Source organism: Dreissena polymorpha, chromosome 5 (assembly GCF_020536995.1).
Source record: "Dreissena polymorpha isolate Duluth1 chromosome 5, UMN_Dpol_1.0, whole genome shotgun sequence".
NCBI classification, from domain to species: Eukaryota; Metazoa; Mollusca; class Bivalvia; order Myida; family Dreissenidae; genus Dreissena; species Dreissena polymorpha.
Window position 1 is genome coordinate 75,961,311 of NC_068359.1, and position 24,532 is coordinate 75,985,842.

At 36.0% G+C, this 24,532-nt stretch overlaps 2 protein-coding genes across 5 annotated transcripts; both read right to left on the bottom strand.

The window, feature by feature from the left end:
• Positions 1 to 649: 649 nt before the first annotated feature.
• On the bottom strand, positions 650 to 10,581 carry LOC127881857 (uncharacterized). 2 transcript variants are annotated; one of them, XR_008050316.1, is made up of 2 exons: positions 10,420 to 10,581; positions 650 to 774 (listed from the first exon to the last, which is right to left on the bottom strand). XR_008050316.1 is itself a non-coding variant. In XM_052430020.1 (2 exons), the coding sequence occupies exon 2, from the start codon at positions 2,364 to 2,366 to the stop codon at positions 1,929 to 1,931; it is 438 nt and encodes a 145-aa protein (XP_052285980.1). In that variant the 5' UTR covers positions 2,367 to 2,378; positions 10,420 to 10,581; the 3' UTR covers positions 1,659 to 1,928. The 2 variants fall into 2 exon arrangements, 1 of the variants encoding a protein (XP_052285980.1); XM_052430020.1 differs by lacking the exon at positions 650 to 774 and adding an exon at positions 1,659 to 2,378.
• Positions 10,582 to 12,355: 1,774 nt separating this feature from the next.
• LOC127881856 (uncharacterized) lies at positions 12,356 to 22,970 on the bottom strand. 3 transcript variants are annotated; one of them, XM_052430019.1, is made up of 5 exons: positions 22,850 to 22,970; positions 16,167 to 16,790; positions 15,138 to 15,312; positions 14,426 to 14,508; positions 12,356 to 14,115 (listed from the first exon to the last, which is right to left on the bottom strand). In XM_052430019.1, exons 3-5 carry the CDS (start codon positions 15,260 to 15,262, stop codon positions 13,745 to 13,747), a joined length of 579 nt encoding a protein of 192 aa, XP_052285979.1. In that variant the 5' UTR covers positions 15,263 to 15,312; positions 16,167 to 16,790; positions 22,850 to 22,970; the 3' UTR covers positions 12,356 to 13,744. The 3 variants fall into 2 exon arrangements, 1 of the variants encoding a protein (XP_052285979.1); XR_008050314.1 differs by lacking the exon at positions 22,850 to 22,970 and adding an exon at positions 21,475 to 21,612.
• Between the last annotated feature and the right edge of the window lie 1,562 nt (positions 22,971 to 24,532).

The following is a 24,532-nucleotide window of genomic DNA, read 5'->3' on the forward strand; positions in this document are numbered from 1 at the left end:
TGAATTTGATTGGTCAAAAGAGCCCATGTGACCCCACACTGAGGTTATACACAAGTATTTAAATATAAGGCTTGAACCAATATAATGTTCAACAATTAAGAAATCGTACAATGACATAAAATCTTTTATGTGTGCATAAAATATTATTTATTTATATTCTCGTCAAACAGCTGATCATATAATGATGTAAAAATGTGCCTTTTTGTCACCTCCATTTCGAAGACACCTTTGATTGGTCAAAACATTTAAAATTCATTGGTCAACTATAAAATAAACTCAGAACTGGTAACTATGATAATCTACATGTTATTTGTTAGCACTAATTAACGTGAAAAATGGGGATCTGTACTAGTTTCTAAATGAAATCTACTAAAATAACTTAAAAGTAACTGCTACATGTCTAGTAATACAATAATTATAGCTTGTTTAAATGCCATAAACTCAACAAAGAATTGTAATCAGTTTAATATCTTTTATCTTATTTTAATCTACACGTAAACTTACCATACATTATATAAATGTATAACTGGTGAGACATATTACTATAAAAAGTGTAGTTGTTTTATTTAGAAGTGATGACTGAACATATGAAACAGAAGCATTTTTTATATTTACAACAAGGTTTGTAACACAGAAATATGTGTGCATTGTTGGTTAACAGTATGCTAATACCACCACGATTTTAATGCTTGTTTTAAATTACCTCACCCACATCATGTCAGACGGCAGTTTGGCGGTGTAAGTTATCAGTAATGCGAAACCTTGATTCACCATCTGAAATAATATAAGATATGCATGGTAGCACTGAAACCAGTTGATTTGATGTGTTGACTAGGAGTGTATTTTCATTCCCTCTAACAAGAAGGCGATGCATTCAGATACATTAGTTTCACTATTTTCAGTTGCCTTTATTATTTTTTTCTTTGGATCTTTTTTATAAATCTGAACGGAATCTACTCAAAGGCCAGTGTAATTACCCTAAACTAATTTGCATACCTCACCGAATTCAAAAGAGGCAACACACCCCAGGAAACCCGAAACCCTGTGAGCAGTGTAAAACCATTGGGGCAGTGTTCGGTATTTTACCATGAATTTACATAGGGTAAGTAAATTGGAAAAAAAGTCCAATTTGAAACAACTGTGCATTAAAATTGATAACAAAGGTATTGGCCTTCATGTAGAAAAAATCCTGACAAATTTTCTTTTAAAAACAAGCAAAATGTGGCTCCCTGAAGTAGAAGATCGGGCAAAATGGGCCATGTTCAGGCATTTAGGGGAGAAAAACTGCTTTAATTTGCAAGCCACTACAATAATTAAAGGATTTATACAAACTTACACATGTCTGCCATAACCTCTCAGCAAAGTTTCTTCAGAAAACTATTTCTTGTGGAGAAATTTGCGTTTTTAATGACCATGTATATTTAATTTGTAACGAATTGCAACTACATGTATTTGCGGTGCAAGCGAAAAATTATCGCCCGACATTTTATTTGTATAAAGAAATAAACATTTACTGATCATTTATATTAAGGAGACCTATGTATTAAGCAATCATGAAATAAATACTTAAAACATTATATTCTATTTTTGCAAATTTTTTATAGTAAAGTAATTGAGGTCCATATACCCCTTACACAAATGAAAACAGTGAGTGAATAAAAAAAAAGCAAGTATATTCAATCTTGATAACTGCATATTTGAGATATATGAAAAAGATCTTCTTATAAAGTTCTATTAAGATCAGTGCATGTTGATCAAGTAAGGTTAAGATAACGAATTGGCGTTGGAGTCCTTTTGTGACAAGTGCATGGTAATTGGAGTCCAGTTCTGATGCCAGCATGGTAATGGAGTCCTATGGTGATGCAGTGTGGTGATCAAGTCTTGTTGTGAATACTGCAAGTCTTACTGTGATGACTGCAAAGTGAGTCCTATTGTAATGACTGCATGGTGATTGAGTTCTGTTGTGATGACTGCATGGTGATGAAGTCCTGTTGTGATGACTGCATGGTGATGGAGTCCTGTTGTGATGACTGCATCATAATGGAGTCTTTGTATGATGACTGCATGGTGATGAAGTCCTGTTGTGATGACTGCATGGTGATGAAGTCCTGTTGTGATGACTGCATCATAATGGAGTCTTTGTATGATGACTGCATGGTGATGAAGTCCTGTTGTGATGACTGCATGGTGATGAAGTCCTGTTGTGATGACTGCATGGTGATGAAGTCCTTTTGTGATGACTGCATGGTGCTGAAGTCCTGTTGTGATGACTGCATGGCAATGAAGTCTTGTTGTGAAGACTGCATACTAAGGGAGTCCTTGTGTGATGACTGCATGGGGATGAAGTCCTGTTGTGATGATTGCATGGTGATGATTTCCTGTTGTGAAGAATGCATAGTAATTGAGTTTTTGAATAATTACTGCATGGTGATGGAGTCCTATTGTAATGACTGCATGGGGTTGACGTCCTCTTGTGATTACTGCATGGTGATAAAGTCTGTTCTGATAACTGCATGGTGATAGAATTCTGTTGTGATGACTGCATTGTGATGGAGTCCTGTTGTAATTACTGCATGGTGATGAAGTCCTGTTGTAATTACTGCATGATGATGGAGTCCTGTTGTGATGACTGCATGGTAATGGAGTCCTTTTGTGATGACTGAATGGTGATAGAGTCCTGATGGAGTTCTGCTGTGATGACTGCGTGTTGAGGGAGTCCTATTGCAATTACTGTATTCCTGTTGTGATGACTGCACAATCATGGAGTCATATAATGTTAACTGCATGGTGATTGAGTCAAGTTGTGATGACTGCGTGGTGATAAAGTCCTATTGTGTTGACTACAAGGTAAATGAGTTCTTTTGTTATTACTGCATGGTGATGGAGTATTGTTGTAATGACTGGAAGTTGATGGAGTCATATTGCAATGACTAAATGGTAATGGAGTTCATGTGTGATAACTACAGGTTGATTGATTCCTTTTATGATGAATGCATGGTGATGAAGTCCATTTATAATGACTGCATGGTGATGACGACCAATCGTGATTTATGCATTCTGATGGAGTCCAGTTTAAATGACAGCATGGTGATAGTGTCAGATTGTTATGGTGATAGATTCCAGTTGTGATGACAGAGTCATGTTGTGAAGAATGCATGGTGTTGAAGTCCTGTTGAGATGACTGAATGGTCATGTAGTCATGTTGTGATGACTACATGGTGATGAAGTACTGTTGTGATGACTGAATGGTGATGGAGTTCATTTGTGATAACTGCATGGTGATCGAGTCCTGTTGTGATGACTTCATGGAGTAAATGTCCTGTGGTGATGACGGCATGGTGGAGACCACTTAAAGTGGCCTTTTCACAGATTTTGGCATATTTAGAAGTTTGTCATTAAATGCTTTATATTGATAAATGTAAAGATTGGATCTTAAAAGCTTCAGTAAAAAATCAAAAATAAAATTAAAAAAAGGAAAAAAAGTAGCTGGTACCAGGGCTCGAACCATTGCCCCCCAAAGTCCTGAAGTTAGTCTGAAGTAAAAACGCACTAGCCCTCTCAGCTATTCCGCCAGGTATACAAAGTGTAAGTATTTTATACCTTATATAAGCAATCTTCGTAGTTTTGTAAATTTAAACGACAACAACAGAACTCTCCAAATTATTCAATCGTTTCGCGTTGCATTGCTTTATAATTTTTAGGTTTTCATATCGTCAAATGATACATATAATGGCTATATTGGACTATGGTAAATGTTCAGTAATACTGTTACCTCACAAATATCATAACTAAAACCAAAATTTGCGATTCTGAAACAACTTGTTTCAATTTTCTCAATTTACCAAACCGTGAAAAGATCCCTTTAAGGTTATTGCATAGACATTTAGTCCTGATGTGATGACTACATGGTGATGTAGTCTTATTGTGAGGACTGCATGGTGATGAAGTCCTGTTGTAATTATTGCATTGTGATAGCGGCCATTGTGATGACTGCATGGTGATGGAGTCCTATTGTGATTTCTGCATGGTGATGGACTCTTATTGTGATGACTGCATGGTGATGGAGTCCTATTGTGATGACTGCATGGTGATGGAGTCGTATTGTGATGTCTGCATGTTGATGGCGTCATATTGTGATGAATGCATGGTGATGGAGTCCTATTGTGATGACTGCATGGTGATGGAGTCCTATTGTGATGACTGCATGGTGATGTAGTCCTATTGTGATGTCTGCATGTTGATGGCGTCATATTGTGAGAAAGGCATTATGAAAGAGTCCTGTTGTGAGAACTGCATGGTGATAAGAGTCCAGTTGTAATTACCGCCTACTGATTGGGACCAGTTGTGATGACTCTAAGGTGATGTAGACCTGTTTTGATAACAGCATGGTAATGGTGATGATTCCATAGTGATTCAGTCCTGTTGCCATGACTGCATGGTGCTGGAGTTCTGTTTTCATTATTGCATAGTGATTGGAGTTGAGTTGTGATGAATGCATGTTGATGGAGTCATATTGTGATGACTCCATGGTAATGGAGTCCTGCTGTGTAAACTGCATGGTAATGGAGTTTTGTTCTGATAACTGCATTGTGATGAAGTCCTTTTGTAATGACAGCATGGTAACAGAATCCTGCTGTAATTACTGCATAGTGATTGGAGTCCTGTTGTGATGACTGCATGTTGATAAAGTCCTATTGTAAGGACTGCATGGTAACAGAGTCCTATTGTGATGACTGCATGGTAATGTAGTCTTGTTGTGATTACTGGATGGTGATGGAGTCCTATTGTGAGGACTGGATGGTGATGGAGTCCTATTGTGAGGACTGCATGGTGATGGAGTCCTGTTGTGAGGACTGCATGGTGATGGAGTCCTATTGTGATGACTGCATTGTGATAGAGACCTGTTGTAATTATTGCATTGTGATAGGGGCCGGTTGTGATGACTGCATGGTGATGGAGTCCTATTGTTGTTTCTGCATGGTGATAGAGTCTTATTGTGATGACTGCATGGTGATGGAGTCCTATTGTGAGGACTGCATGGTGATGGAGTCCTATTGTGATGACTGCATTGTGATAGAGACCTGTTGTAATTATTGCATTGTGATAGGGGCCGGTTGTGATGACTGCATGGTGATGGAGTCCTATTGTTGTTTCTGCATGGTGATAGAGTCTTATTGTGATGACTGCATGGTGATGGAGTCCTATTGTGTTGACTGCATGGTAATTGGGTCCTTTTGTGATGACTAATGGTGATGGAGTCATATTGTGATGACTGCATGGTGATTGGGTCCTATTGTGATGATTGCATGGTGATGAAGTCATGTTGTGATTACTGCATGGGGATCAAGTTCTCTTGTGATGACTGCATGGTGATGGAGTCCTAATATGATTACTGCATGGTGATGTAGTCCTTTTCTGACGTCTGCATGGTGATGGCGTACTTCTGTGATTACTACATGGTGGTTGAGTCCTGTTGCCATTACTGCAGTGTGAAAATTCCTGTTGTGATAACTGCCTGATGAAGCAGTCATATTGTGATTTCTGCATGGTTCTGATGTCCTGTTGTGATGACTGCATGGTGACCAAGTCCTGTTGAGATGACTGCTTGGTGATGTAGTACTTTTGTGATGACTGCAAAGTGATGGAGTCCTATTCTGATAACTACTTGGTGATGGAGTCCTATTGTGATGACTGCATGGTGATTGAGTCCTTTTGTGATGACTGCTTGGTGATGTAGTATTGTTGTAATGACTGCATGGTGACAGAGCCTGTTGTGATGACTTCATGGTGAAGGAGTCTGTTGTGATGACTGCATTGTGATGGAGTCCTATTGTGATTACGTAATGGAAATAAAGTCCTGTTGTGAAGATTGCATGTGATAAAATCTTATTGTGATGACTGCATGGTGATGAAGTCCTGCTGTTATAGCTGCAATGGGACGGAGTCCTATAATGATCACTTCATGGTGATGGAGTCCTATTGTGATGACTATATGGTGATTGAGTGGTTTTGCGATTACTGCATTGTAATTAAGACCTATTGCCATTGAGTAATTTTATAATTACTTCATTGTAATGGAGTCCTCATATGATTTCAAAGTGATAGAGGTCACTTGTTATGTTTGCATGGTGATGGAGTCCTTTTGTAATGACTGTTTGATGATGTTTTGTTGCGATGACTGCATTGTGATTGATTTCTATTGCATTGTGATGTAGTCCTTTTGAGACGACTGCATGGTCCTGTTATGAAGACAGCATGGTAATGAAGTCCTTTTATGATGACTCCATGATGGAGTCATATCATGATGACAGAATGGTGATGGAGTCATGTTGTGATGACTTCATGATGATGGGAGTCCTATCGTGATGACAACATGGCGATAAAGTTCTGTTGTGGTGACTGCATGGTACAACTAATCAAGTTCGTTTGTTATTACTCCATGGTGAAGGAGACCTGTTGTAATGATTGACTTTTTATGTGATAACATCATGTTGATTGATTCCTATTATGATGACTGCATGTTGATGGAGTCCTGTTGTGATGACTGCATAGTGATGCAGTCCTGTTGTGATTACTGCATGGTGATGGCATCTTTTTGTGATGACTGCACGTAGATGGAGTTCTGTTGTGTTGACTGCCAGGTGAAGAAGTCCTGTTGTGATGTCTGCATGGTTATATTCCAGTTGTGTTGTCTGGATGGTAATGGAGTCATATTGGACGACTTCATGGTGATGGGTATCCTGTGTGATTACTGCACGGGAATGTAGTCCTGATCTGATGACTGCATGGAGACACAGTCATATTAAGATGACTGCATGGTGACTGAGTCCTATAGTGATGACTGCATGGTGATTGAGTCATATTGTGATGACTGCATGGTGATGGATACAGTATGTGATGATGGAGTCAAAGTGTTATTATTGCTTGGTGATAGATTCCTATTGTGATGACTTCATGGTGATGGAGTCCTGCTGTGATGACTGCTTGGTTATGTAGTTCTGTTGCAAGAACTGCAAGGTGATTGAGTCCTATTGTGATGACTGCGTGTTGATTAAGCCCTATTTTGATGACTGCATGTTGATTGAGCCCTATTTTGATGGCTGCATGGTAATGGAGTCCTGTTGAGATGACAGCATGGTGATAGTCAAATTAATATTACTGCATGATGATGGAAGTCCTATTGTTGCATTCCGAGCAATAGTAAATATAACTTGGTAGTGTGTTATCTTCAATGAATCGACAGACGACGTTTCCGTGTTTACAAAATTTATTAATGTAACATATGAACACAACTAACTATGGTACGATATGTTTAGTCGAATTGTATTGTAATTGTAATTCAACAGTGTGTAAAATAGCTCCCGTTCACAAGCATTAACATATAAGTGTGCAGTATCTAGACTATACACTTAATTCAGTAAGGAAAATCTTCATTGTTTACATCGCGTAGATCAACTTAGAATTAAAACACTGCGAGCCAAACATGGACTTCAATGTGACGCTATAATGCATAATAATTATGTTATACTTTATATTAGCTTTTACATTACAAGTAGTAGTTTAAAATATTCAAAATAATCTCATGAAAAATGTTATTTTATCATTTACTTCAACAAAGTGAAGGAGTTGCCTCAAAGATGTTACATTGCATACTGAAACTGACTGAAAAATCAGTCCCTTATATACTAAGAACTCTAGGTCGACCCAAAACATGGTTGCTCGACCAGAAACATGGTCAACCAAACGCTACCGACCTACCAAAATGTAAATGTCCACCCAAATGATGGTCGACCAGACGCTGACGACCAAAATTATTGGTCAATGAGGTAGAATATGATACAAAAACTTTACAGTTCCTAAGCAACGCCGGAAGCAATATGGCGGATGAAACATTTTCTGATTTTAACAACAAAGTGTTTAACATTAAAAATGAGCTGTTTAAAACTATTTTTAACAGAAAAGATATGGAATATATTGCCTAGAATCTGATCTATCTAGTAAGTACCATGAAATAAACGTAACTTGACTTTTAAACTAATATTTAACAATCTTAAAGTCAGACATTTAGCGACTAAACAATGTTACCATGGACATGAAACGGAGCGGAATTTACACTCCAGTATGAAAGAAAACATGGATTAAGGACTAAGATAGCCTGATTTTGGATTTAAATGGAGCTTTGTTATGGATCTTACGAAAATCATGCTGTTATAAATTACTGGAAGGGCTTAACAATGCCTTCTTGTAAGTTGTATCAGTAACCGTCTACAAAGAATGAAAGGAAGGTAAGTTTTTAAGAATAATCACTACCCATAGTAGTAGATTGCATCACTATTGTCAAAAGGCTCTATGGTGATGGAGTGATGATTGCATGGTGATGCAGTCCTGTTATGAGGCTTGCATGGCGATGTAGTCATCTTGTGATAACAGCATGATGAAGGAGGTGGTCACTGCATGGTGATGTAGTCTTTTTGTGATGACTGCATGGTGAAGGAGTCCTATTGTGATAACTTCATGGTGATGGAGTCCTATTGTGATTACTGCATTGCATTAAAGTCATGTTGTGATTACTGCATGGTGATGAAGTCCAATTGTGGTCATTGCATTGCAATAAAGTCCTATTGAGATGACTTCAAGGTGATGGAGTCCTTTTGTGATGACTGCATGGTGATGATGTTCTATTGTGATGACTGCATGGTGATGATGTTCTATTGTGATGACTGCATGGTGATGATGTTCTATTGTGATGACTGCATGGTGATGATGTTCTATTGTGATGACTGCATGGTGATGATGTTCTATTTTGATGACTGCACGGTGATGATGTCCTATTATGCTGACTGCATGGTGATGATGTTCTATTGTGATGACTGCATAGTGATGGAGCTCTATTTTGATGACTGTATGGTGATGGAGTCCTGTTGTGATGACTGCATGGTGATACAGTCCTATTGTGATGACTGCCTGGTGATGGAGTCCTATTTTGATGACGGCATGGTGATAGAGTTATGTTGTTATGACTGCATGGTGATGGAGTCCTGTTGTGACTACTGCATGGTGATGGAGTTTTTTTGTTATGACTGCATGGTGATGGAGTCCTGTTGTGATTTCTGCATGGCGACAGTGTCCTGTTGTGTTGATTGCCTGGTAATGAAGTGATTTTGTGATTACTGCATAGTGATTGAGTTCTATTGTGTTGACTGCATTGCTATTAAGGTCTGTTGCGTTGACATCATGAAAATGGTGATGAAGTCCAGTTGTGGTGACTGCATGACAACAAAGTCCTGTTGACTGCACAGTGATGGAGTCTTTTTGTGATGACTGCATGGTAATGGAGTCCTATTCTGATGATTGCATGGTAATGGAGTCCTGTTGTGATTACTGCATGGTGATGACATCCAGTTGTGATAACTGCATGGTGATGGAGTTCTTTTGTGATTACTGCATGGTTATTGAATCCTGTTGTGATAACTGCATTGTGATGAAGTCATGTTGTGATGACTGCATGGTGATTGAGTCCTGTTGAGTTGACTGCATGGTGATGAATTTCAGTTGTGATGACTGCATGAGGATAAGGTCCTGTTGTGATGACTGCATGGTGATGGGGTCATATTGTGATGACTTCATGGTGATGGAGTCATTTTGTGATGACTGCATTGTGATGGAGTCATATTATGATAACTGCATGATGATGGAGATAGATTGAGATTGATGTTTGTTGATTGATAACTGCATGGTGAATAAGTCCTGCAACTGAATTGCGACGGATTCCTGTTGTGATGGCTGCATGCAAGTGCATGGTGATTGAGTCTTGTTTTGATTACATCATGGTGATTGAGTTCTGTTGTGATGACAACATTGTGATAGATAGGGTTCTTAGACTGTTATATTTTATAGGTTCACTGGCATGTTTATTATGTTCAAATCACTTTAAAAATCAAAGATTGGATAAATATGAAATAATTGCCGATTTTGCCCTACAGAACTTGCCTGATTGAAATTTTAAGATATTTTTATTGCTCACAATGCCAATATTAACCAAGTGACCCACAGGCATGGCCAGTTTGAATAGCAAGGGCATGATCTGAATACACTTTGTACAGTACCATTACAGGATGTCACTTATCCAATATAATTAATAAAAATTGTTTAGATATGAATTAGTTGACCCCAAAGATTGAACATAATTTGTATACCAAATGCATTTTGTTAAATCGTAAAATGCCATGCGATGTTGTTTGAATAAAAAGTTAAAGAACGCTTAAAGATGGACAATACACCACCACAAAATTTCAGCTAGAGCATGGAATGTGAATTTTAAAAAAAGTTTGCAATTTTTTTTGGAATTTCTAATTGGCAAAACATAGTTAATCACAGGCTTAGGAAAAAAATCTTCACATCTACAAACATGCAACATACTTAACATTGTGGATGTCATCTCAATTGCATATGTCCCTCTCCCCTCTGCTTTTCCAAGGGCTTGGGACCTTCAAGCTTGACTCAGTACTCACTGCTGGAGCTGGTGTCCTTGTCAAGCTTGGAAGCATTAGGAGGCTTTACTGGATGGCCTGGATGGAAGTTAATCAGCACACATGACAACAGAAATAGATCTGGACTGGGGAAGAAAATGTGTGCCTTTTTTTTTTTAATTTTTTTAATAAACAAACATTTTATAGAATTGTAAAGCCTCATTCCCAAATAACAAAATAGTGGCCATCACTGAGTCAATTCGACTAACATTCGTTATTGTAAAAATAGTATAGATATAGAAACTGCGATCTTCAGAATGATCTTTACGAATAATAAGCAATTTTTTACAGAAAAAAAACATTTCATTAGCATACATAAAATAAGAACATGTAAATTGATTGCCGTTTTTAGGTCTTAGTACCAAAGAGGATACTTTTATCTAAAATTTATAGCTTTAATTGAGAATTATTTTTTTCAAAACTCTTCAAACAAACTTTAAAGTTACATTTACTTATAATTATTATAACTTTTTTGAGGTAAATGATAATGCCCAAATCTCAAATAAACCAACCCAAATGTACAGACTGACAATAAAGAGGCAATAAATAACAAGGCCAAAATGGCACTAGATCTCTCACCCAAGTCATGTTTCAATTGTGAAATGAGACAAGAAAAGCATGTTGCTAATAACTTTGTTGAGGACCACAAACTAATGTCAAATACCAAATAACAAATTTATGGGTCTTGTGGTTTCAGAAAATGTTTTAAAAATATTTTTAAACCAAAGTGAATACATGAATCACAAATGTGACTCCTGGTGCATTGCAGTTTTTCTACCAATCTGCATGATTTCAACAAACTTTGTAGAGGACTACCACCTGACCATATATACTAGGGCTGCAACGGATATCCGAAATATCCGAGATTCGCGAATCCAAACGAGGATTCGCGGATCTAACCGTGATTGGTAAAATCGGTTTTGAATCCGGATCTTATTATATTTTTACCTTTCCTTTGAGGTAATTGTTTCTTTCACCCTAATACTTTTTGTTAAATAGTTTCTTTCTGTTTTAAAGGCTGACTGGTACGTAGGTTGTAACGATTATCGCTACTTTTGGGACAATAACATGGTACTTCACAGTCTACTTTCGTTTTCGATGGTGCAAAATGGCGCAGAAGAATATTAACGATGCACCTAAACAATTAAAATCCTTGGTGTGGTAGCATATCGGGTTTTATCAGCATACTAATTCAACAGAACTTGACAAAGCAAACGCCATTTGCAAAGTATGCAAGGTTCGTCTTGTATACAGAACCGGAACAACCTCCAACCTATAATTATATTAAGTATTATGTTATGATAAGAACGAAGTGTTTTTGAAATGAAAAAACTTGTTGTTGTTTTTTAAATACAGGAACTTTTTTTCAGTATTTTTGAGGTACTTTAAGACACATGTATCTTAACAAGACTTTTGATTTGTGAAGCAATTTTGATCTAGTCATATTGCAGTTTTGTGTTTATTTAAAACGTTTTTGAGGCTTCTTAAACTGTAACGCGATTATTGTTCTCTGTTTGGAGTAATAAAGTTTATAATAAAAATAAAAAACAATTACTTTTTTTTTAAAGAAATATATAAGTTCTGGTGTTTCAAAACATAATTTTGGTTATAGCAATATAAATTATAATTTATTTTGCGTATTTTTATTTTCAAATAAGGTTTCTAACCGATATTCGATATCAGGGCCTTTGGATTCGAATTCCGATCCGATTGAAATTTTGGATTCGCTGCAGCACTAATATATACTGAACAACATTATTATAAAGCTCTGGTTGGACGAATGTTAGAGTGCGAATAGTCTATATTAACAAGAAACATGGCATGTTTTCCATGTTTGTTCAATCCCAAACATGGTCTGCATGTAAGCTACACATACAATTTCTGCCTAATTCCTCCATCAAAACTAAAACAGAAAACTTATTGTTTTATTGTTAGTAACCATTACTTTGACCACAATCTAAATGGTCCCAAATAAAATCCTTAACCTGGTATGCATGCAAGATACCAGCATACGACATACAAAATATCAGAACAATATCCTCATAAAAATCAAGCTAGTGAGCGGAAACACTTTTTAATTTTCAGAAACAGTGACCTAGCATTATATCTAAGTGGTCCCAGGTGGAATCCCAAGTCATTGAGCAAAAACAGAACTATATTTGGGTTACAATGACCTTCACCTTTATACCACTGGCCCTAAATTAATATCCGTGCTAGGTCTGCATATGAATATTCTACACACACCATAATCCATTTTTTTTTGTATCGCTGACCTTGATTTTTACCAGACAAACCCCAAAAACATTCATAAGTTAGGTCTTCATGCAGACTTGTAGTATCCTAAGATTCATCAAGATTGGTCTATGCAAACGTATGTTTTTTGTTATGAAACCACCTCATTGATGGTTTTTCGATTGTAAGTAACAATGACCTTCACCCAACTAGCCCCAAAGCTATCCCAATATAAGTCTCCATTGCAAGCTTGCTATATCCAAAGTTCATTAAGATTGGTTTTTGAATACCTGTTTGACGCCAAATCCCCCCCTACCCCAACCCTATCTGCCAGACCCCAGTAACACATAAAATAACAACAATTTTCAACCTTTTTGTAAACCTGTATAAAAAATGTGAAAACATGACATATTGCTTGTTTTGACCCCAAAGAAATGCTACATACTTCATTAATTATCAAAAAACAATATTACAAACATAAAGTTAGAACTCTGAACCTTGTAGTTGTAGTTCCAGGGGAGATTTGTTTATTTAAAAATCTAGTGTTTCTCTGGTAACGATAATATGCAGTTGATTGGAACTCATTGAACATTTCCCACCTGAGCAACATATCTCTGAAGTTATGTCAAATTTGGTAGTTTATGAGAAAAAGACGGGAAACAATCAACAGATACATTGATGCAACCACATACAGAAATCACGGTATCCCAAATGCTAACCATGAACATGCTGTGCATGGTTGAACAAAGGAGAAACATAAAACAAACAGTAAACTACTCTACAATACAGTTTAAATAGGATAACTACATAACTTCACTACAAAACCTACACTACATCTTTTTTTGTATTTTTGTGTTTTTTTACTTTTTTTTGGCGAAGCGTTGCTTCATATATATTTTTGTACTTTTTTGGCATATGCTTCATTTTCTGGGGGGTTTTTTTGTACATAATAAAAAACATACTTATCCTCCACCCACACTTGTTTATTGGAACAAGTGTCTGAACCTTGGGTGGTTCTTGTTAATGTGAATCTTGGCTGAGGGAGCAGCCTCATTCTCATACTCCTCCAGTGGCCGTTTCCTAGCAGCTGAACACCTCACAGAGGATTGTGGGTAAGAGCTGGGGCCCCATCTGGCAGCTGGTGAAGGGCCAGGTATGATCCTCTGAACAGGGGTGGTCGAGGCACCCACAGCTGACTGCAGTGCAGGCTGGGTTGGCATGACAACTGACCTAGCAACCACACTAGACTGGAGGCAGTGTTTGGGAGCACACCAAGTGACTTGCTGCTTAGCAACCACACTGGACTGCATCAATGGGTTAGATGCAGACCCAGGTTTTGTCAAAGGAATCTGACCTAAAACATGCAATTTTTATATTTATGAAAATAAATATTTTACTTAACGTTTATAAAAAGGAAATATGTATGTCAGGCAATATAAAATATTTAATAAAAGATAGAATAGTTTTTTAGTATATTACATGATAAGCGCATAAGTAATAGGTGCCCCTTAAAAAATTTCTGGCGTGCACACTTGTTGTTTTTTTGTTTGCATCAACCTACAGTAATTGTCGAAACACTGATAACCAAAAAATTCACATAGATTTCACACACAAATTTTTGCTGTATAAACCATGTAATGGAAACATTTAATATGAATTCTTACCAGTGCTAGATGGAGCCTTGATGTTCAGGCTATTAGCCTCTCTCTCCCACTGGTCCATCTGCCTCTGCATCGCAGCACTCATACTGAAAGGGGAGTAAGCATTGGATTCACATCATTTTACATATGTAAGGGAGATAATCATGAATAATACAGCAGCAGGAACACTGAAAGGGGAGGCAATCATTGGATACACATCATATAAACATAGGAGATAATAATGTAAAATATTGAAAAGGGAGGGGATAATTGGATTTACATCACATTTACAAGGAAGTAATCATGTATACATAGGACCCCAAACACTAAACGAAGGCAATATTTGGACTTAAATCATATATGTTAGGGAGATAATCATGAAATATTAAACAGCAGACACACTTACAGGAAAGAAATATTATTTGATTCATTTGACATATATAAGGGAGATAATCATGAATAATACAGCAGCAGGCACACTGAAAGGGGAGGGAATCATTTGATCCACACTACATATACCAGGGTTCAAATTACGTTATATATATATTAGAACTCACATTTGAACGGTAGGTTATCATTTGATTTACAACCATAAACCCATGATTATATTGCAGATGCATTTAAACCTGTATCCTGGAATTCATCACCGTAAAACAGGAAGCATAGCTTATTAGAGTAAATGATGGTTCTGATAATGGTTGCCTGCATAAAATAAGTAACCTTAAAGACCACTTACTAGCATCCCCAAAGCTCTGGCAGTTCAGCTGGGACATGTTTCTCCAACTGTGGAGGTTTCACTTGACCACTGAAACTTGGTTTGGGAGTGGTCACTGGAGTTGACAGTCTGTCAGCTGTAACCATGGAAACAGGCTGAGGCTTCTTGATGAGGCTCAGAGTGACCTGTCCAAGACCTGGAAAAGTGAAACAAAATTATGAGGTTTAACCTGCAAACTTGTAAATCTCTGGAGAAAAAGTTAAACTAAAATAAAGTTATAGTGCACAATGTAAATAAAAACATCACAAGTTATAGTCCCTGAATAACCAGTGGCACATGCGAGTTCACAAAATTAGAACTAGTGAGATTGCCTGGCATTAAAGGCAGTTTTGGAATGATTCTTGTTTCAAATAAATACTCAAGTTCAAGCCTGTAAATGTCTTCTTTGGATGACAAAATGTAAGTAATCAGTGTGAAGTTAACAATGGGATAACCAAAGACAGTTTAGTGCAGTCAAGATAGTTCTAATAATGGAAGTGAATCAATGTATGCTAACGCGGGACTTGAAAGATAAACACTGCCAGGAATATTTTTGTATTTTTACAAAAAGGACTTAACACTATTACAGGCCAATTACATCATGAACAACTTATATCACAGTGACAGCTACCTTTGTCACTGTTTCCCCTGAGTTTTGGGGTCACAGGAACAAAGTCCTCAGGTTTCTCTGAAGCCCAAGACTCAAGTTGTCTTTCCATATCATCACTCAGACTAAGAAGGGAAGACAGGGGATACAAAGAGTGAATACAAGAATGTTAAATGAATAGAAATGTTAGTAGCAGCTAATGAAATGTTCAGAGAAAAGACATGGTACACCTGACAATGGTAGTGAACATAGCTATCAAAACAACCAGACACCATAACAGAGTTTGAAGCCAAAATATTGTATTCTGCAAGTGCTTAATGTTTCTTTAAAACAGGCAAAAATTGTATAGAGTGAATATGTACTTTAACTGACAGATAGTTCTCAATATAAAAACACAAACTTACTAGGTCCCCCACAGCTCTAGTTTCTCTTTGGGCTCATGGTCCCCTGCCTCCACAGCTGGTTTAGCCACACTGCAGTCACTTTCATCATCTAGGGATGATTCACTTCCAGTGCTGTACAGGACAGTGCTACTGCTTGAGGAAATCTCACTCAGTGATGTGTTACTCCCAGAGCCACAGCTACTTGCTAGAGAAGATTCGCTGCCAGAACTGGTTGCCAGGGAGGTATCACTTTCACTTCTGTACTCATCCAGCACAATGAAATCTCCCCATAATCTCTTGGGAGGAGGAGATCGGTCCTTAGACCTTGAGGCCTGTGATTTCTCTCTGTATCTACGAGACTCACTAGACCTTACAGATATGTCTGCCAGCTGAAGGGGTGCCGGGTCTGCTGACCTGTAGCTCTCTATGGGACTGGCTCTATCTGCAGGCCTACCACTGTAAGTGGCAGAATAACCAGGCCCTGGTCTTGGCTCAGACCTGACAGGCTGAAGATCAGCCTTGCACTGGTCAGAGCAGGACCTCAGACGGGGGTTGACCCACTTATAGGGGTTAGATTTGTAGCTAGAGGGAGCAGTCCAGGTTGAGACAGGTCTCCAGACAGGCTGGCTTGGCCTGTACTGGTAACTGAAACAATTAAATACCAATTCAAATAGGTCAACAAAAGAAAAAAACAACTTATGTATTTTTATAAAGACTTATCATGAACATATACAAATGTACAACATTCACAGAAAAATGTTTTTATATCAAATAAAATGCATTTTTAAACTAGCAAAAATATTGTATAACCCATTTATAGTTTTGTCAGTTATTGGTCCCTTAACAAAACAAAATTATAATAATACTTATTATTATTATTATAACAAATTTCATTTTCATAAGGCTCAGATGGAAACATATGAAGATGATTGTACTATTACAAACTATTTAATAAAACATAGTTAAAAAATACATTTCTTATTTACAATAAATTATGGTCTACTTATTTAAAGAAAAGACAAACAAACAAACAAACAACATTTTTTATAAAATAAAGCTTTTGGAAATACACCAGTATACAAATTGTTTTGTTTACATATTTATATTTTTGTACATTTGTGTACAAAAACAAACATCTTTTTTTTAAGTTTTAACATGCAAAGGCTCAAAATGAGGCCTACTTTATAAGATTTATACAATTGGCTTAAATAAAAGTAAGCCTCCAATTAAGATATATTCCTTTATTTTCAATAGTAGAATATCGAAATCGTGGAATATCCTTAATAAACTAAAGTTTTAAAAAAAACTCATTACAAACTCTCAGTGTTATTAACACTACAGTCATGTTCAATATTGACACTAATTAAGTTTAACTCTTTCAATTTCCTACACTCTATACGGTATTATCACGGCTCAGCCTGCTATGATTGTGGTATGTCATTTATGCCCCTTGGCTTTTGTTAATAAACCAATCGACAATTGGTATATGTGCTGCTCATTTAGGAAACCGTGGTTCAATACCCATTTCTGGCAGCATGTGAGTTTAGTTGGTGGTCAACATTGGGGCAGGAGGGGTTTCCTCCAGATACTCCGGCTACCCTCCATAGCACAAGACCACACCAACATTGCAATATTTCAGTAAAAAACAAATAGCTAGACATTGCTGCTATAATTCAAAATTGGTCCCCCCTTTTGTGAGTTAAGTAAGTTATTTAGGTAGGAATGCTGGAACACAATCCTGGTCTGTTCATAATGCAGCCTCAGGTGCAGATGGACCTCATAAACTTCAAAATACACACACATACTTATAAACTAGGGATGCAAGAGGTTACAAAAAAAACATTCACTGGTAAACCTGTTGCCGTAACCGGTTATTAAGTGGTAAACCTAAAAAAAAATTAGTAATAAAATTGTTTAATTGTTTGTGTCATACCGCTTGTACATTTATTCTATAGAAACAAACACAATTTGACATTGCTTGCATTGATAACATATCAGTTTTGTAATAAAAATGTATTATAACATTTATATTTATTTTTGTGTTCATGTATGCTTAATTTGTTTTTCCTGCGTAAAACCATATACCGTTACCCTGGTAAGGTTTAAGTTAGAACTATACAAAGTTTTATTTTTACATATAATTAATTTATTTTTGGTAATGCCGCCGTATCGCTCACAATAATTGTGTTTCTTTGTTTGTTCTTTTTAATTTTTTTAACTAAAATTAACTCAATATACAATTTTTTTAATAATTGTAAAACTAGTGAAACACTATCTCACAGTTCAAAGAGACAGCAGACATACATGTATATGCAGATCATGTACAAAAAAACAGTGTTCATTTGTTCAAGAAAATGACTTTTTCCACTCACCCCGATTGAAAGGATGCTGATGGCACGGACAAAAGCATCCAAGCCAAATGTGCATGTACTAACTGTACCACGCATTTTTAAAGCAATTTCATAAATAATTTATTTTATTACTAATGAATTCTGCTGATTTTTTTTTCTTGTATAAGTTTTGAATTTATGTTTATTATTTAAATGAGTATCAGTTTAATAAATTGCTTTCTTAAATAAAACTTGCCTCAGACGGTAGTTGTGGCATCGTTGGTGACATAAATTACTATTACTACTAATAATTTCTGATAAAACTAATAAGATGTTAACTCAACAAGTTTTTATCTGCAAATTCAATTCTAGACACACTTGTTGCTTATAAACACATTCATTTTGGTGAGAAATCAGTGTTGAGTATTGGTAAACAAAACATCAAAATAAGCTGTCCATGTCTCTACTGTTTTTTATTTCAAGTTACATAAATTTGTCATTTGCCCGTTCGCTGATAGCCCCCAATCACAGCAGTTTGCTAGTTAAATTTTCGCAAGTAAAACAAAACAATAATGCACATTATCAAATCATACCCCCTGTTTGTTTTAGTGTTAAATTGATTATTCAAGGAAACAATTTGACAGTTCTTGAAAAAACTGTGATATTTACTTTTGTGCCCTAAATACCTTTTTTACAATGATATAAACTTTATCGATTATTTTTATAATAGTGTGTCAGACATTTCTTTATCCATTCAATATATTACTATCTTTTAGCAATTTACAGCGTAAATACCTATGTGATGATAAATAAGAATGACACCTCAGTAGTTACTATGTGCCCTTCTCACTTCTGCAACCAGGGTTCAATCCCCTTTCTGGTGCATGTGAGTTTGGAAGGTAGTCACCATACCGCACAGGTGGGTTTTCTCCGGGTACTCTGGCTTCCCCCCACAGCATAAGACCACACAAAAATTGAATGTCTTAAGGAAACAAGAGCTGTGTTTGTGAAACACAATGCCCCCTACTGCGCCGCTTTGATGCCATATATAATATGACCTTTGACCTTGAAGGATGACCTTGACCTTTCACCACTCAAAATGTGCAGCTCCATGAGATACACGTGCATGCAAAATATCAAGTTGCTATCTTCATCATTGCAAATGTTATGAGCAAGTTTTTGGATAGACACACACAATGACAGACAGACACATACAATGACAGACAGACAGACAGACACATACAATGACAGACAGACAGACAGACAGACAGACAGACAGACCAAAAACAACATTCCCCCGATCATTCAATCCGGGGGCATACAAATTAAATAGCAAAATACTAAATTGCAGCTATAAACAAAAGATTGTCCCAACTTTCAAGAGTCTAGTAAGCAAATTAGGTATGGGTACTGGGACACACTCCAGGTCTTCACATAATAAGGCATTAGGCCCAGAACAACCTCATAAACTTTTTAATACACACACACATTCTTTTTGTTGTGACTTAAGTTACAAAATTAGTTTGGTTCTTTTTGTCATTTAATCAAGATATGAACACAGAAGGGTTTTGAAAATCTCTACTGAGGCTGCCTAATGTACATTGGGAGGTAGCAAATTCCACTGAATGACTGTTCCCTGGTAAAATGAAAATGTATATTAATCGTTTGAGGTTTTAATGTATTTACAATAATATTTGTTTATCGGACTTTCATTATGTTTTATTTTGTGTGCATATATGTATAAAAAAAAACATTTTAACTTTTTAAGCGCTAATGTTGACGAGTTTGTTGTTGTCTGTCCTTTTGTACAGAATTTTGGGTCGATATCGGCTTTGCAGTAAAGTCAAGTTACCATTACCAGATCATTACCCATAGCGGATCACTTTGATGTTCAAGACTGCGTATTGCAATAAATAGTTGACATTTTAAGATGATATTCTGCACACAGCATCTTCAAGGCATGTTCTTTAAAACGTGTTGAATGAGTCATAATCGGAGCTACTCTTTGTCAAACATTTTGCTATGTTTTTTTGACATGTACATACGTCTTTGTTGACTTCCGTCTCCTTTCCAAATCGAGGTTGAACATTTTTCGCGGCCACATGCTATAACTCTGTTGGAAAGTAAGAAGTTTACGCATCAATTTAAAGGCCATTTAGTAGTCTTTCTGCCTGCAAAAGTCCATTTCAGATTTGATTCATGTTTAAGATTTTGCAACACCTGATATGAAATGAAGAATTAGGACAATAACGGATCAAGCGTGATAAAATGCGTATTGATATTATATTATATTAAAATATATGCAAATCTTGACCATTCTTACAATAAATTATCTCGATCTTAATGTTTTATTTATGTTCCATGTTCAATATCGATGATTAGATATGATTCAAATAATTTACATGGTTTGTAAGATGCCCATATCTTTTTGATCTTTTTATGATTTTCAACAGATAATTCGCACAAGAACGCTACTCCATGCGAAAAGTGTGGATACAAGATCACATATAAAAAACAATTAATAACAATAAAGATGAATATAATTTATAACTGGCAATGTAACTTGGTCATTGTAAACAACACATTTCATGTTTCGACAGTTCAAATAGCGTGTTAGATGCCCCCCTTTGTGGTTTCAGTCACGTGCTCCGTTATGGCTACAAATGATCCGTTAATGCATGAATTCTGCGTCGTAAAAAAGGTATCACAAATACGTTTTGCCTGCGTTTAAAAATAAGACTATGTCAGTATGTGCTGAATAAGTAAGCAAAGGTAATATTTAATCAAACTGGTGTAAAACAAGTCTCAAAACATTTATTGCTTTTCACCAGAACAACTTAATTACGCTACTGATCCGGTAATGGTAACTTGACTGTATACGATTTATTTTTTGGAACATTACCCCACCCACTTGTTGAAACAAAAAAAGAGCTAACATTCTTTAAAATTCGACGAAATAATTCCTAAAAAGCTAATAGTTTTGAAAAGGGTTTACTCACGAAGCTATGAACACATTTCCGTAACTAAACACTTGTCCGTAACCCATTATTTTCGATAAATCTTAACAGCCGTTAAATTTGCGCTTTGACAATATTTGCAGCTCGTTGCTACTGAAGCTGTTGCTATGTCACGTGATCATTATATGATGCAAACGAATCATTTTGAGTGTTACTTTAGGCGACCAATCAGAATGCACCTTACAAAACCATCGACGCAACAATGCGGCTCGTAATGGGCAACAACTAGTTTCCGGCGCGCGAATAGGTTTAATTTAAAAAGAAAAAGAAAAAACGTAACAACAGGGTAGTTTACATACAATGGACGCATGTATTTAAGTGAAGTTATGCGTATCTTACTGACAATGTGTGTCATGTTCGTTGTTATTGATCTCTGCAAAAAAGGACGAATATTATCACCCGGTGAGCCCCTTATATTATTTTTTTCTTTAAATGAACATGCATTTGATTCAACGGAATTCGTGCTTGACAGACCAATTAAACTATTTAAATGAAATTTGATAAACAAATAGCATAGCCACATGTTCGGAAAAGGGCAATAGGTGTGAGATGCGGTTGCTATTTGAAAGGTCAGGTGATAAAATGTGCTAAAAAGTCGGATAACAAAATGTGGGATAAAACATAATGTTTTCGGCAATGAATGATTCTTTTAACAAATTAAATATTCTGTGGACACTAAGTATCGGGATTTTCGTCATATTATTTTTCTCATGCAAAAATACTATGTATTATGAGACATTGACAAAATCTGAAAATTATAATTGAACATCTAATTTCTCTAAGTTCACGTGAGTAAACAAAACAGTTGTGAAAGTTTTTCCGTTTATAACTGTTTTATTCCGACTTGTACGATCATGAAACATACAATACGAGGAAAGGACAAGCACCATAGAGCCGAATGAGCGTATGTATTCAAGATAAATATACACAGGAAGTGGAAAGAAAATATGCCAACAATTCAGTCAGTTGCAAATAACCTCATTTAAATACATCAGCCTCCGCACAAGCGTGCCCTCTGACACTTGTGATCTAAAATTTTCTTACGTTAATTTTCGAACTCGTCTCATGTTATTTCTAACACGATTACTGCCATAACTATTTTTCCTGGACTGAACAATGAAATAAATAAAATAAACTTGAGGGGAAATACTCGTGTTTAATTAACATTTATTATAATTATCCGTTATATGCGCGTAATCAACTGCAATTTACAAACAAAAAATGGCATTGGATATTTACAATAAATTTATCGTGTAACCATCACCCGCTTATACTTATGAATAATACATCATTTTATTCAATATCTGATACAAAATAAATGACGATGTCGAAAATATTTTATAGAGAGTGTACTTACGAAACTATTTTAACATCAGTTTTGAATAATGTCTTTCCGTAACTCATTTTTGTGACGAAAATAATGCACTGTCAAAATTGCGTTGCATACAGTTTTGCAGCTTGTTGCTACTGAACACGTTGCTATGTCACATGACCATCTTATCCCACATCTACCAATCATATGAACTGTTACTTTCTCACGACCAATCAGCGTTCTCCTTTCAAAGTACTATTGGAAAGAATGTGCAAGTTGCGGCATACGTAATGCGAATTACCACGGCGCGAATATTTGAAATTCATCAATCCAGATTTTGCTGTGATGATCCAATTGTTTAAAATACGAGATAATGGTTCTTTTATAAATGGTCCAGTTGTACATTATACTGTGTATGCAGTCAATGCTTTGTCAACTGATTTTATGTAAATATCAGCTCTATTGAAATCATCATCAACAATAATCTAAAGTGCAGGGTTCAAATGTGAACAGCCGTTTAAACCCAGATCCAGTAAACTTACATACACTAGTATACAAACATCATTAGTATTTTATTAATGTTCTCATGTCAGTTGTCTTTCTTCATTCTCACACACTGATTCGCGTCTTCTCGAAATGTTAACGTTTTATTCCACAAAAATACTGAGCTAAAACCCTAATACAACAATTAAATTTAGCTTTAATTTACATTATTTATGCATTTGCTGGATCGTTAAAAAATAATAATAAACTGGATTACTACTGAAACACCAAAACCCATTCAATTGTTCTTACCATATGTCCGTATGTCAAGATAATAATTATTATCCAAATGTGTACAGCCGGCTAGCTTAGTTGGTGAAGAAATGGTCTACAAATCCAAGAATTGTGAGTTCGATCCCCAGCCTGTGCAGTTTGTAAATAAACGAACCAACAATGAGTTTGTCGGTCACAGACCAACTAATCACCAAAATAGAGAAATAAAATGTCTTAACAGTTTTACTCAGTGATTGTCGCAAGTTTAAGATCTCATGTATTCCCCACTAATAATATTTAATGCTAATAATATACACATTGTTAACCGCGACGCCCCTTTCCAAAAATATTTGCGTTACATTTTTTTTTGTTCTTCCCCATGCTGCATACTCAAATGCATGAGTGGAAATTGATGTAATATTATGTTCTGTTATTTGTTTTTGTGACTCTATTGATGAAACTTAGCACCTGATATTCTTCACAATGAGGTTTCTTGAAACCTTGAAGGTGATATTGCTTTAAGGCGATACCGCATACAGTTTGGCAGTAAAAAATAAAAAGATGAGGAATTTACATCGATCATTTTCCAATGTGTTTATGTTGAATGTGTGTATCGGTCAACTTTCGAAATCAACGAAAATTAAGGTCCCACGAATAATTCTGATTGTACAGTACTTGTGGTCTGCACAACAACAACTAAATACTAGCAGTGTAATTTAATTGCCATGTTTCAAATAAAAAGCATGAAAACTTTATAATTTAAACTTCCAGATCTGATTTGGAAAATAAATTATAAGAAACCATACTCAATAAATAGTTTTAAGTAATCAACAACATTTTTAAATAGTAATTATCTCAGATTTTGCTCTAACAATGAATGACATGTATTCTTTCTTTCTACATACAACATATTGACAATAAAATGGAACATGTTGTAAGTTTGTAACACATTCTCTTGAGATAATATAAATA

Excerpts from the sequence above, each read along its gene's own strand:
- LOC127881857 (XM_052430020.1), bottom strand. The coding sequence starts at position 2,366 with ATGCAATCATCACAACAGGACTTCATCCCCATGCAGTCATCACACAAG.
- LOC127881856 (XM_052430019.1), bottom strand. The coding sequence starts at position 15,262 with ATGGTTACAGCTGACAGACTGTCAACTCCAGTGACCACTCCCAAACCA. Across the intron at positions 14,509-15,137 it reads CCAGAGCTTTGGGGATGCTA|TATGAGTGCTGCGATGCAGA; the intron begins GTAAGTGGTCTT and ends CTCCCCTTTCAG. Across the intron at positions 14,116-14,425 it reads CAAGGCTCCATCTAGCACTG|GTCAGATTCCTTTGACAAAA; the intron begins GTAAGAATTCAT and ends TGCATGTTTTAG.